The following is an 11943-nucleotide window of genomic DNA, read 5'->3' as shown; positions in this document are numbered from 1 at the left end:
TAGAGGTCTCTTGCATTGCCCCATCCTCCATCCATGGTTGACATCTCATGCCGTCTTCCATTCTCATAAATACTCCTCACCATGACATTTTATCGTTGAGCCATGGTCTACTAGTGCAGCACATGGAGTTTCTAACTTTCCAACCTTCACTATAGTCTTTGTGTAGCATGGCCCAAATGGTTCTTGGAATGATGACTCTTAGGTATCACCCATGAAGCCACTTCATCCTTTGTAAAGTGCATAGGCCATACATCTCTTATATTTTTACTACATATCACTGTCTTCTTTGCAACACTATTCACTTTAGCAATGCCTACAATAAGCTCTTATGCTTCTTTATAAGCAACCTCTATATTTGTATCAACTTCAAAAACCAACTCTATGCCGTGTAAACCTATTTCTTCTACATTTTCTATCATAGATTGGGGTGACTCATCCAGAAACTATCTTTTTTTTTAAAATAGTGTCTATAATTTCTTCCTAGAACTCTCTTTTTGCTATTCTAAGGATTTCACCTAATGTGAACTCAACTTTTCTATTTATAATAATCTCTCTCAAACCTTTTTTAAGATCTGTAGTTGTCTCTATGTTAGAGAGCAGCTTGTATCCTAGTGTTACTTTCCCTTTGGGTTTTCCTATTTCTTTTCTTTCTACTCTTTCTTCTTGTGTATAACTTCCCTGTTCTAATCTAGATTGGGTCTAGCAGGAAGCGTAGATTGCTCAGGCCATGTCTTGCCACACCCTCTAATAACCCTCTTTGAGGTCCATGGATTCTCATAATCTCTTTTTCTTTTATCTTCCTCTATTACATCTGTATTTTGTTGCATAACCAAATAATCATAAACGAAATAGGAATCCACAAAGGAATCCCACCTAGCCTTATCTCTAATACTCCAACTTGCATCATTTAGCTCTGTCTTTGGCACTTTAACCATAGATGCAGTTTGCAGGAATGGATCCATAACTATATTTTCTTATGTGCACTTGAAACTTAAGATCTCTCTATTTGTAGTCCATAGGTAGCATCATCTATAACTATATATGCATTCCCCACTATAATTTTTTTAATGAATCATTTGCATGCCTCGCTTCCTAAAGAGTCATCCTCAAACTTCATCTCAAACTCTCTTTGTAGCTCTAGAGCAAAGAGGTCCTTTGCAGGTTTATGAACCAACTCTAAGAAAGTCCACTTGGTTACTTTGTATGCATCTTCTATGAAATACTCCTCGTTTAGGGCTCTCTTGAAACCAACCTATACGTATTTCCATAAATTGTGTAGATGGACTCTATGTAGCTCTGGATTCGATAAGAAATAACCCTGGTAAAATATATCAATATATCATCTACTAGTATACTAGCCAGCTCTAGCTTCTTTGCATAGAAGCGAAGAAACCTAGAAATATTTCTACCATCAAGCTTCCTCCTCTCTACAAGCACTTTCTTATAGAGCCATGGTAACTGCCTCTTCATGTTTAATCAATTCATAAGCCCTCATGAAATCTCTAATATCTGTTGTCCTGATAACTTCATCTTCAAGTGGTTCTCCCATTGTTTAGACTCTAAGGTAGGCTTTTCATGTTGGATTCACAAAATGTCAGGGGTTGGAAAGGTCTAGGCCTAAATCCACTAGGGATCAAGGAAATGAAAAGAAAGATGGAAGAAATAAATGCTGGAACAAGAACTCTTGAATATACAATAGAACACAAGAATCAGAGAAATCCAACATGAAACTATATTACTTTTGAAAACTTTGTATAACTGCAATAAATCCCCTTAAGCTGAAAATAATGCACCTAAGACAATAGCTCAGCACCCTCTCAACTTAAAAGCAATTACCACAACAAATACAAAGGAAACAATTTTGATCCTCACCTATAGCAATAGGTAAATATATATTTAGATATGTTCCAAAAATAACCTCTTATAGATAGGCCTTTTTGGGCTAAAGGCACATGTAAAGATGTAGAATCGCTTGTCTTTTACTTCACCTTATTAATTATGGCAATAAATCACTTGTTTATTTATCGAGACTTGTAATAATTACTCATATCCTTAGTTATAACCATTTATACTAGTTCACGCCCACTTTTCACTGCTGCTTTTTATGCTTTTTGCCTTCCAAACTCTTGTTGTTTGCTTTTCCTATATTCATTTTCAATATGCTTTGATGAATATTGTTTCAACTATAATTCTCATATACCTTCTTAGAATAAGGTCATCAGGGTATTCAAATCGAAGTGAATAGACATGATCGACAAGTCAACATGGACAGAATTGTGAAAATTTCTTCAAAATAGCCAAAAATGTATTTCTTTTGTATAAACACATCACTTTTTTTGAATTGGAAGACTTGTACCACTCAAAAGAAGTCCTAGCACACTAGTAATGTTCTTTGACAATTTAATTTTGGTTACTTAAATATATGGCATATGAACTGATACTTTATATTGTCTCATTCATTAACTTACTCTTGACAAATCACATAAATCATTGAATGACTCATCTTACAGGCACACATTGAAATCTCATAACATTGAGAACCTAATTGTTTTCACACTTTGAAATTCTATAGGCACACATTGAAATCCTGTAACATTGAGAACCTAATTGTTTTCACACTTTAGATACACAATGTCTTGACTAGGGCTCATGCCTAGGACAACCTAGTGATTGAGCACCTTTTAGGTGCCAAGGATCTAGTGGCTCCACCCTTGGCACACATGTTTAATAAAGCTATATATGAGGGTTTTCTAAGCAATTGACTACGAACGTGATTGTGAAGACGCTATGCTTGAGTATCTATAATGGAGAACACCTAGCCATGATCTACAAATCTTTTCTTGAGCATGATACATAGATATAAAGCCTTGGTATAGGATGGCTTTGGGAGATGCTATACTACCTTGGATCATGTCCTTACACACAAGGGTCATTATAAAGGAGGGCTTGGCACATTGGAAGAGATTCTACTTTGTTTTGTGGGCCTTAAGAAAGCTTTTGATAAATATCACATGTTAGATCATTGAATATGCTATAACATCTAGGAGCACCATATGAAATGCAATGGGGGATACATTAGAAAGGACAAGAAACAGCTATTTCCCTTCTACTTAAAATTGGTAGAACTATTTTCACCATCTTCCAACTTCATGATGCAGTAAAATATCAAAAGATGGAACAATGGCTTCAACAACAATTGCACAAGTATGACTACTTAGAATTGGCTCGCTAGATCACATCACCATTTTGCTATTGGTGGGGAACTAATTGAGATTGCTCAGTTTTTTGTGTATTTGGGCATTACTTTTAGAGGACCATAGTTCTCTATGAGAGAGGCTAAAGGTTCTAGGTTTGCATGTGGGTTTGTAGCCCTAGGTGCCCTAAAATGACAATGTGCAAATATACACTTCTAGAAACCATGCACTAAGTTATGGCTATCTAAGACATTAGTCACACCAAGCCTTTTATGTGGATCCAATGGTAGGGTAGAATGGTTCAAAGAGAGATCATTATGATGAATGACAACCCAACTTATGAGAATGTAACACATAGACTAGGAGCAAGCCTTTAATGTCCCACGAGATTACCAAAATCATAGCTAGGTGCATCTTGTGATAGAGGCTCTCTTTTAGGTGGTGACATTCCTCTTTTAGGTGAATAGAGGCTCTCTTTTAGGAGATGGCATTCCTCCATTGATTATGGGACCTCCCACACCAAATATATTCTTGCCTAGCACTCATGTCTTCCAAGCAATAGGTGGTAGATGGGGACACACAGAGATGGTATCCCTAGATGCACACATTGATGACATTGCACGGGATTAGGATTGGGGCTCTACCACCTTTAGATCATAGTCTAGATTGCCCTCACCTCTCACTCACCCATGAACTAGGTAATTAGAGGGATATTGAACACATATGGACACTAAGAGGACTTGGTGAATCCAATACAACAACTTGGCAAGAAGATGACTTGTTATTGGGCACACTCTTTATGATTAGCTAAGGGTGGGAGATTTGAGGATATACCCCCAAAGGATTGTATGTGCCAGCTTTGGTGGAGTGGAAGTTGAGTTAAAGGAGCACCACACTTGTCAACATATGGCATATTATGAGGGTTTTAGACCTCCTTGCAGGATCATGGAGCTTGAGGATTAGATGTTCGAGGCTATTTTTATTAGAATTGTAGCAACATAGGGAAACACATGTAAGAGACAGGGCAATGCCATTGGATCGACCTAGTTAGGAAGTTGTGACTAGTTTCTTTTCTAGGGCAAGCAAAAATATGAGCACTGACACCTCCCATTCCCTCATAGGAGATTGCTCCTCTAGGTTAGGGTACATCACCATTGCTAGGTAGAGCAAGACACCCTTTAATTCTTGGGAGATGGCCCTAGAGCCCTTACCACTCCTAAATGTAGGCCATCCTCACTTGCCATAGGAGGTGCTAGTGGAGACACCTCACTGTGGACCCCTTACCACTCCTAGTTTTAGGCCATCATCACCCGCCACAGGAGGCACCTCATCTTGGAGCCCTTACCACTCCTAGATTTAGGCCATCATCACCCGCCATAGGAGGCGCCATGGAGACACCTCACCCTCTAACATGATAGAGAAGATCTTAGAGCGATCCTTACGTGGATATTGGAGGCTAGATAGACCTTGTGATGCCAACATTTTAGTCATTACTTTATTACTTGAGGACTTGTGGAGAGGTTAAAAGACATACTTTAGTTGTAGATGATTCTTGAGGGAGGTAATACAAGTATCTTCTTGTGCGTAACTCTCGTTCACGCGAGACCCATACTGACTTGGACATCGCAGTATTTGTTCACATGGCCGTGAAATGACTTCAGCCGGCAACCAATGATGTGAGTCTAGTAGATACGTGGAAGGCCACCGTCGCCGCCTATTGTCTCATTTTGCTTTCATCTCACTTGCGTCAGTGACTGCACGCCCCTCGCTTTGCCATGGCTGGTCCTGGCATTTGTCCGGGGCAATCTGTAACCCTAGCTTGTAACTCCATGGCACCTATTCCCTGCTCCTCATCATCATTGTGTTCCCCTTCCTCTTCCGGGTCTTTTTCACCCTTGCCATCGTGTCCCCCTTCTCGCTTGCATGGCTTCTGCGCTGCTTCATCCTTAGTAGCTTCCGCTTGCTCCTGTTCTGCATCCTCCGATCAACGGCATCCTGTCAGAACATCAAGGGCTGTCGATTTGCGGAGCAGCTTTGTCTCGAAATCACTGGATTCGAATTTCTTCAATGGCGGAGGTACAGAGAGAGAGAGAGAGAGAGAGAGAGAGAGAGAGAGAGAGAGAGAGAGAGAGAGAGTTATACATTTCTTCATTGGCCTTTCCAAAGCTATAATGCACAGGAGTGATATGTGTGTAAATATCAAACGTAGTGTTGGATAGAACATAACTAATGCAGATTCTAGCGTAATTAAATTGTTTGAATTGTAGAGCCATCTCTAAGACCACTTTAACAAGTAAAAAGGGATATTAATGCTACTTGTAGACTGATCTATACCTAAAACGGGATTGCTTCAAGAAGCCTGCTTATGACTGGATGACATTTCAACATGATAGTACAAAAGTTATTCCCAGGGTTCCAATGTTGAAGGAATTTCTGTGCGTTTTGTTCAGCTGTTCCATCACTTTTTACCATGGTTTGCACCATCTTTGACAGTGTTTTTACTTTTTAGAAGCAAAATGCTATTCTTACCATGCGTTATCTAGACTTCTGCAAAATAAATATACTACTCCATATGACTGAATAATTCTCTCATTCCAGGTGGAGCTATAATACTTGCAAGCACCTTGAGCAGCAACTCAGGAGGGGGTGCCCTAGGAGCTTTTATGAACATTTTTGAACGGATTATACGGATAGTTCGGGTGTGTATTATTGGGACTTTTGCATTTGAATGCCGTTGTTGTGTGGCTGCTTCTACTGATAGGTGTCTGTCAACCAGTCATATGCAAATGCCATTGTCAGTTCAGCAGAAGATCCAGAAAAAATTCTTGATCAGACAGTACTGGAAATGAATGAAGATCTCATAAAGATGAGGCAAGCTACTGCACAGGTGCATTATCCCATGTCCAAGTCTTATGTTAGGTATATGTTTGTTTAGTGTGTCAGTGTGTCAGTTGTTCTCTATTTTCCATTTTGTTTGTCAGGTTTTGGCTTCTCAAAAACAGTTGGAGAACAAGTACAAAACTGCACAACAGAATGCCGATGACTGGTAGCACCTTCATCTGCAGTCACTCTTTAATTGCACTAAAAGCTTCTCATAGTTGGTGAATAGTTCCTGTATTACTGACTGATTCTCATAACTGAATGCCAGGTATAAAAGAGCTAAACTGGCATTACAGAAAGGGGAAGAGAACCTTGCACGCGAGGCTTTAAAGCGTCGGAAAGATTACGAGGTATTTTTTACTGGCCTAGGCTCAGCTTGCTTTTGCCTATTCAGCACCTGATTCGCAACCACAAGGTCTTTAGATGGTTAGGGATCACATGTTTCACACTTCAAGTTTTGGATAAACTGTAGAGTTCTTACTCAGTTCTTGTTTATTACAACCTAGACCTTTGCTGGATGGATCACTGATTGCTACTCCTATCATGCATCCCTCTCCTTACGAGATTTGAATTTCCAAGGTAGAAGCTCTAATTATGTTTCTGATGTTGTGAAAAGAATAAGAGAGCCTTTGATACTAGAATAGCACATTCTGTGCAAGAAGAAGAATCTTTGATTTTAACTCCAAACATACCCTTTGTGAGGCAAGAGAAACCACATAAGCATCTGTGACTTGAGGTCTAGGGCTGTGGGATGCTGAAGGAGATGTAGATGATTACTAGGAGTGTTTATACTTATACGAATTCTGGAGAAAGTAGCTAGCCATCCATCAGGTGCCAGAATGCCTTAGAACATGTGTTTGAGCCTTTAGGGTTCTGACCAGCAGCATTGCTGTGGAAGACAGCAAAACACAGAAGTCTGGAAGAGAATGATGATGTGGCAGGCTGGCTATAACAAAGTTGACCGCTGCAGCAGCAGCCTGGTCTCTGGAAGGGCAAAAGCAGTACTCTGGAGAGCAATCATCAGGCTGAATCAGCTCTGTTTGCCAGGCCGAGCAGATTCGGACAGGTGAGGTGATTTTGTGGCTCCAGCCGGAGCTGTGATTGATGCAGACACAGCAGTCTGGATCACTTGGGAGGTGTCCGGCATTGTCTAGAGTAGTTGGATGGCAGCAATTTGCAAACTCATCCATTTTCAGACAGGACAGCATTGTGCAGCAGCAGAGACATTTGTCAGGGTAGCAAGGTTGATCATTAGCGCAGCAACCATAGGGCCACCTTTAGTGTGGTAAGGGATGGAGAAGACGGGCCTCGGAAGCAGGGTGGTCACTTTAGGCTAAATTGTGGAATGATGGAATAGATGCAAGGATGAAATGGCTCATATTTGTTGATGGTGAAAATAGCTTGGGTCACCACTTGGGGATTGGGGATGTCTCGTTCAATTTATGGACATGCTCACTCCAAGGTGATCCCTTATGAAGATGAACTCCTTGGCATAGCAGCCAGAAACATCAGAATTCTTTCGTTCCGTTACTTTATTTTGCTGTGGGAAGTAAGGAATAGTGCATTGATGATGAATACCTCGAGATGTAAGATACTTTGAACACTGTTTGGAAAGATATCCCCCCCTGTCAGTGTGAAGGGTCCGAATGCGAAAGCAGCTTTGGTTTTCTACCATGGTAATGAAAGTCTCGAAGCAAGAGAAGACTTTAGACTTAGATTTCAGCCCATATATCCAAGTGAATTGGGATTTGTCATCAATGATTGTGACAAAAAATAATGGAATTCACCAATGGATTTGGTCTATATAGGACCACAAACATCACTCTGAAGGAGATGCAAAATAGATGGCAAATGAACATGAGAATCCTTAGGAAAGGAGAATCGGTGAATCTTACCAAGTAAGCATCCTTCACAAATGTGATCCAATGGCAACTGAATTTTTGGAGGATCTTTGACCATATCCTCTGACTAGGGCTTCATCAATGCTTGATAGTTAAGGTGGCCAAGCCTTTGATGCCATAAATGTGTATCACAAAAAGATTCCTTTGTTAATAAGGCACTATCAATGGGATATTCAGCAAGGTGCTGATCATATGTATCAAGACGATAGAGATTTTTAGTGACGGTGCTTGTCAAGATGATGGAAGAAGAAACTCGATCATCATATACCGCATATTGGGGGCCATAAAAAATGATGCGAAACCTTGAACTTGCAATGGTTGAAATGAAAATAAGATTCTTCTTGATGCGGGGCACATAGAGAACATCATGCAATGTCAAAGGAGTGCACAGGTGTTTACTGCAGCATAGAGGAACGGAAAATGGAGCAGAAGTGCTGGAAAAATGGAAGAAGGAGATAACCAATAAGGCACAGGACAAAGGAAGGAAAAGGCGTCCTGGATGGAGGTCAGACCCTGAAAATTTGAATGATGGTGTCGTCTCGAGAAAAGAAAAGAGTAAAAACGCGCCATTAAATATGAAGGCGCTCCCGAATCCTTCTAAAAAGAGCGCCGGGCTCACTCCTATGCAAATTGTATGCATTAGTGGGAACGGGATAAGTTGTGGGAAATAGGAAAAGAAGGCCTAGGCTAATGGCCGGCCATGTAAAAAGTGGGGGTGACCGTCCAAAAAGTAGGGCATGTATATAAAGTTCAAAAGTGAATGAGAAGTTCATTCTTGTGTGTGGCCAAAGCTTCTCTTATTCTTCTCTTGCCTTCTTGCCTTCTTGCTTGTGCTTGAGTGAGGGATTGAGGGAGTGTGAGGGAGTGAGTGTGTGAGAGTGAGGGATCGTGAAGAAGAAGCTCCCCATCTTCTCTTTATCTTCTCTTCTCTTCTTCTCTTCTTTTTTCTCGCGCGGCTATGGAGGATGGAGCTTGACGGAGGGGGCTTGGAGGTTGCTTGAGCTTGCCACAAGGATCGTGGAGCTACCGGAGTGCAAGAGGAGGGAACTCGATCGAGCATCAAGGTGCTTGAGAGCCAGGGAGAGAGCAAGAGAGAGAGAGCTGCGGGGAAATTGCAAAGTGCTGATCGATTCAAGCGCCACATCGCTTCGAGGTATGCTAGGCGGTTCCCTTTGTTGCTTTGCATCTATTTGGAAGGCACGGTACGATTCGGTAGAATAGACGTTGACCTAGAGGCATCGCGCGCAACTCGCGGGCTGTCGTCCGCGCTGTCAGACCAGTGCGTCCGAGTCCCAGAATAGGATTGCTCGATTTCTGGAGTCAGACTGTTTGACTTCGAAAATCGGACCACTTGTCCGATCCGATCTCCAGAATTGGACGAGTCGAAAATCGGACCACTTGTCCGATCCGATTCCCAGAATCGAACCCGGCGTCAAAGTCTGGCCATGTGTCCTAGTCCCGGACTTGGACCACTCGATCCATTGCAGTAGTTGGACCACCCCCGTCGGACCTAAGTAAAATTTGACCACCCTGTCCGAGTCCCAGGATCGGACCAACCTGTCCGATCGCTATAATCGGACCATCCTGTCCGATTTCCAGAATTGGACCAGTTCACCAGAGTTTGAATAGAAGGTTTTTAAACCTGTCCCACAATCTTGGTCACCTTGGTCACATCTCTGATCCCCCAAGGAACCTAGTTTAACCTTAGAAGCTAGAGGCCAGACAGGATAACCGAAGATTCACCCCGAATAGCTAGACACTGGGCATACCAAATTTGGAATTGGACGTGACGTTCGGTGACTAGCCAACCAACTAACCAACCCTGATGCAGAATAGAGAATGCAGCAGGGTCTTTCAGTGAAACTTTAGACCAGCCAGAACTTGCGCTTAGAGCCACATCAGGCTACGCACGTGAGGGGTAGAGTGGAGTCTGCATTGAGCATTTCGTGCATCCTCACCTCACTTTTTGATTTCATTACCTAAGATGTACTACAAGGAAAGGAAAAGCCTGTTTTCGCACTGAGCACTAGAAAGCACGAAGCATAAGTTGTGGATAAGATTGACGACTGCTTCCAATAACAAGGAGCTCATCAAGAAACATAATAACATCAAGGAACCCACTACTAGGAGAAGATTCCAAAACATAGCTGGTTACTAGAAAGCTCCATGAGTAGGACCCCAAGAGGACACGGAGATCCGGAAGGCGACAACATAGAGGAGCGGACGCTGCCGGAGTTACTCAAATTGATCGACAACCTTGTGGAGCTGGAAGTAGGAGCAATGGTAGGATCACGAGGCGGACAAGGAGAGGACCGACTAGACTTGGGAGAATTCCCAGTCATAGTGCGGGAGTTAATCAATGAGTATGACTTGTTGATTAGGATGGTAGTTCAGGGTAGGCTAGTAGAGGAAGTGGTAGCAACCCTAGAAGAGGAAAGAAAGGCGATCAGAAGGGCGCTAGAGAGTATGATCGCCTATAACCACGAGCAAAAGGCTAGGAAACTTCAACAAGATGTAGACATGTACGAGGCCCAACGTGCTAGCCCTGGGTGGAGCAGCCAAAGCAGGACCAAATGCAGAGAGCGAGCGAGCAGTGGAGGCCGACTTATCAGTAAGTGAACTTGTAGCCAGGCGACTCATACACAACACGTTCGCTGAGCAGAGCGCAGTAGCCTTAGCCATAGCATTACTCTCGGGATTAGGGGTCACGCAAGGGGCAAAGGGGCAATCTAGGATCCCTGTAGTGGCAAAGCAACTAGACAAGTATGAACCTAGCAACGACCCATATAGCTTTGTGGAGCAGTTTGAACAAGTTTGCGAAGCAAACGGTCTCACGGACCTTGCACAACGCTCTCAAGCTTTTGGACTGTGCTTAGGTGATAAGGGGAGAGTTTGGTACACTAGTCTAGATGCAACCGAGCGCACGAACTTTGCCCGTCTTAAAGACCATTTTAACAAGAGGTTCTCTGAGGCAGGGTACTTTGACAACCTCATCGTCCGGTTGATGAATGTTAGTCAGAGGGAAAATGAAGACGTAAGAGACTACATCACTCATGTGCGTGGCCTCTTCAAGAGGATCCCAACCAATGAGTGACCTAACGAGAAGGCTGTGTCTACCGTGTTTATAAATGGTATCCGAAGCGAGAAGCTCTACAAGACCTTGGCTAGCAACTCCACCCTACACAAAGACGTGCTAGCTAGAGTTTTTGAAGAGGCAATAAGGGTGGACGATCAGCTTAGGGAGCGAAGCATGAGGAACTCCAGTCGGGACAGTACAAGCTAGAGAGCTTCAGAGCGGATAACGATATTGGGAGAGAGAGAGAGAACTCTAGTACATGGGATAAGGGAAAGGGTGTTGACCAAGGCCAAGAGCTGGTTGAGGTAAGAATGGAGCTTGCACGATTGCAAGAAGAGATGAGGAAGTCTGCGCGGTCTCACGTGCAGTGTATACACTGTGGTGGAAACCACCTTCCAGCCAAGTGTCAAGATCCTAGATCTAGGCCGTGTTCGAACTGTGGTAGGTTCGGTCATGACGCGTTGCACTTCAGATTGCCCAGGAGGTTCCCATATGCGCAGCAATACAACCCTCCATACTTAGGTAACAGGCCATCTAACTTCTTTGGCAGGGGAGCCCAGCTGGCGCTTCTAGCACCAAATGACGCGAGACCAGCCATTCCTAGGCTAGAGATGAACCCAATAGGCATACCCAGACCACCAGGACCCTATGTAACCCAACCACCGAGTGACGCTCCTACTCACTATGTGGAAGAACATAGTGAAGAGGAAAGCTATGTGAACCCATACGTCTCCTATGACGAGGAAGGCAATCTAGTCCTGATGGACTATCGATCAGTACCGGTGATGGCGCTGGGCAGATGAAGAGGTAGAGGCTTTGGAGGACCAAGCCAGGATCCAATCTCATACTGGACTTGCGGTCACCCAGGCCATATTTCATCACGCTGCCTGGA

At 43.0% G+C, this 11943-nt stretch overlaps 1 protein-coding gene across 1 annotated transcript in view; it reads left to right on the top strand.

The window, feature by feature from the left end:
* Window positions 1-4813: 4813 nt before the first annotated feature.
* Window positions 4814-11943, top strand: part of LOC148033436 (membrane-associated protein VIPP1, chloroplastic-like) — a 32291-nt gene continuing 25161 nt past the window's right edge. Inside the window, exons 1-5 of the mRNA XM_087681360.1 lie at window positions 4814-5270; window positions 5793-5893; window positions 5971-6081; window positions 6176-6240; window positions 6343-6424. Coding sequence (XP_087537486.1) covers window positions 4970-5270; window positions 5793-5893; window positions 5971-6081; window positions 6176-6240; window positions 6343-6424 — 660 coding nt within the window. The 5' untranslated portion in view covers window positions 4814-4969. The remainder of the gene's footprint in view (window positions 5271-5792; window positions 5894-5970; window positions 6082-6175; window positions 6241-6342; window positions 6425-11943) is intronic.

Source organism: Lygodium microphyllum, chromosome 7 (genome assembly GCF_053477565.2).
Source record: "Lygodium microphyllum isolate KBCC chromosome 7, Lygodium_microphyllum_v1.1.10, whole genome shotgun sequence".
Lineage (NCBI taxonomy): Eukaryota > Viridiplantae > Streptophyta > Polypodiopsida > Schizaeales > Lygodiaceae > Lygodium > Lygodium microphyllum.
This window is presented reverse-complemented; position numbering and strand designations above follow the sequence as displayed.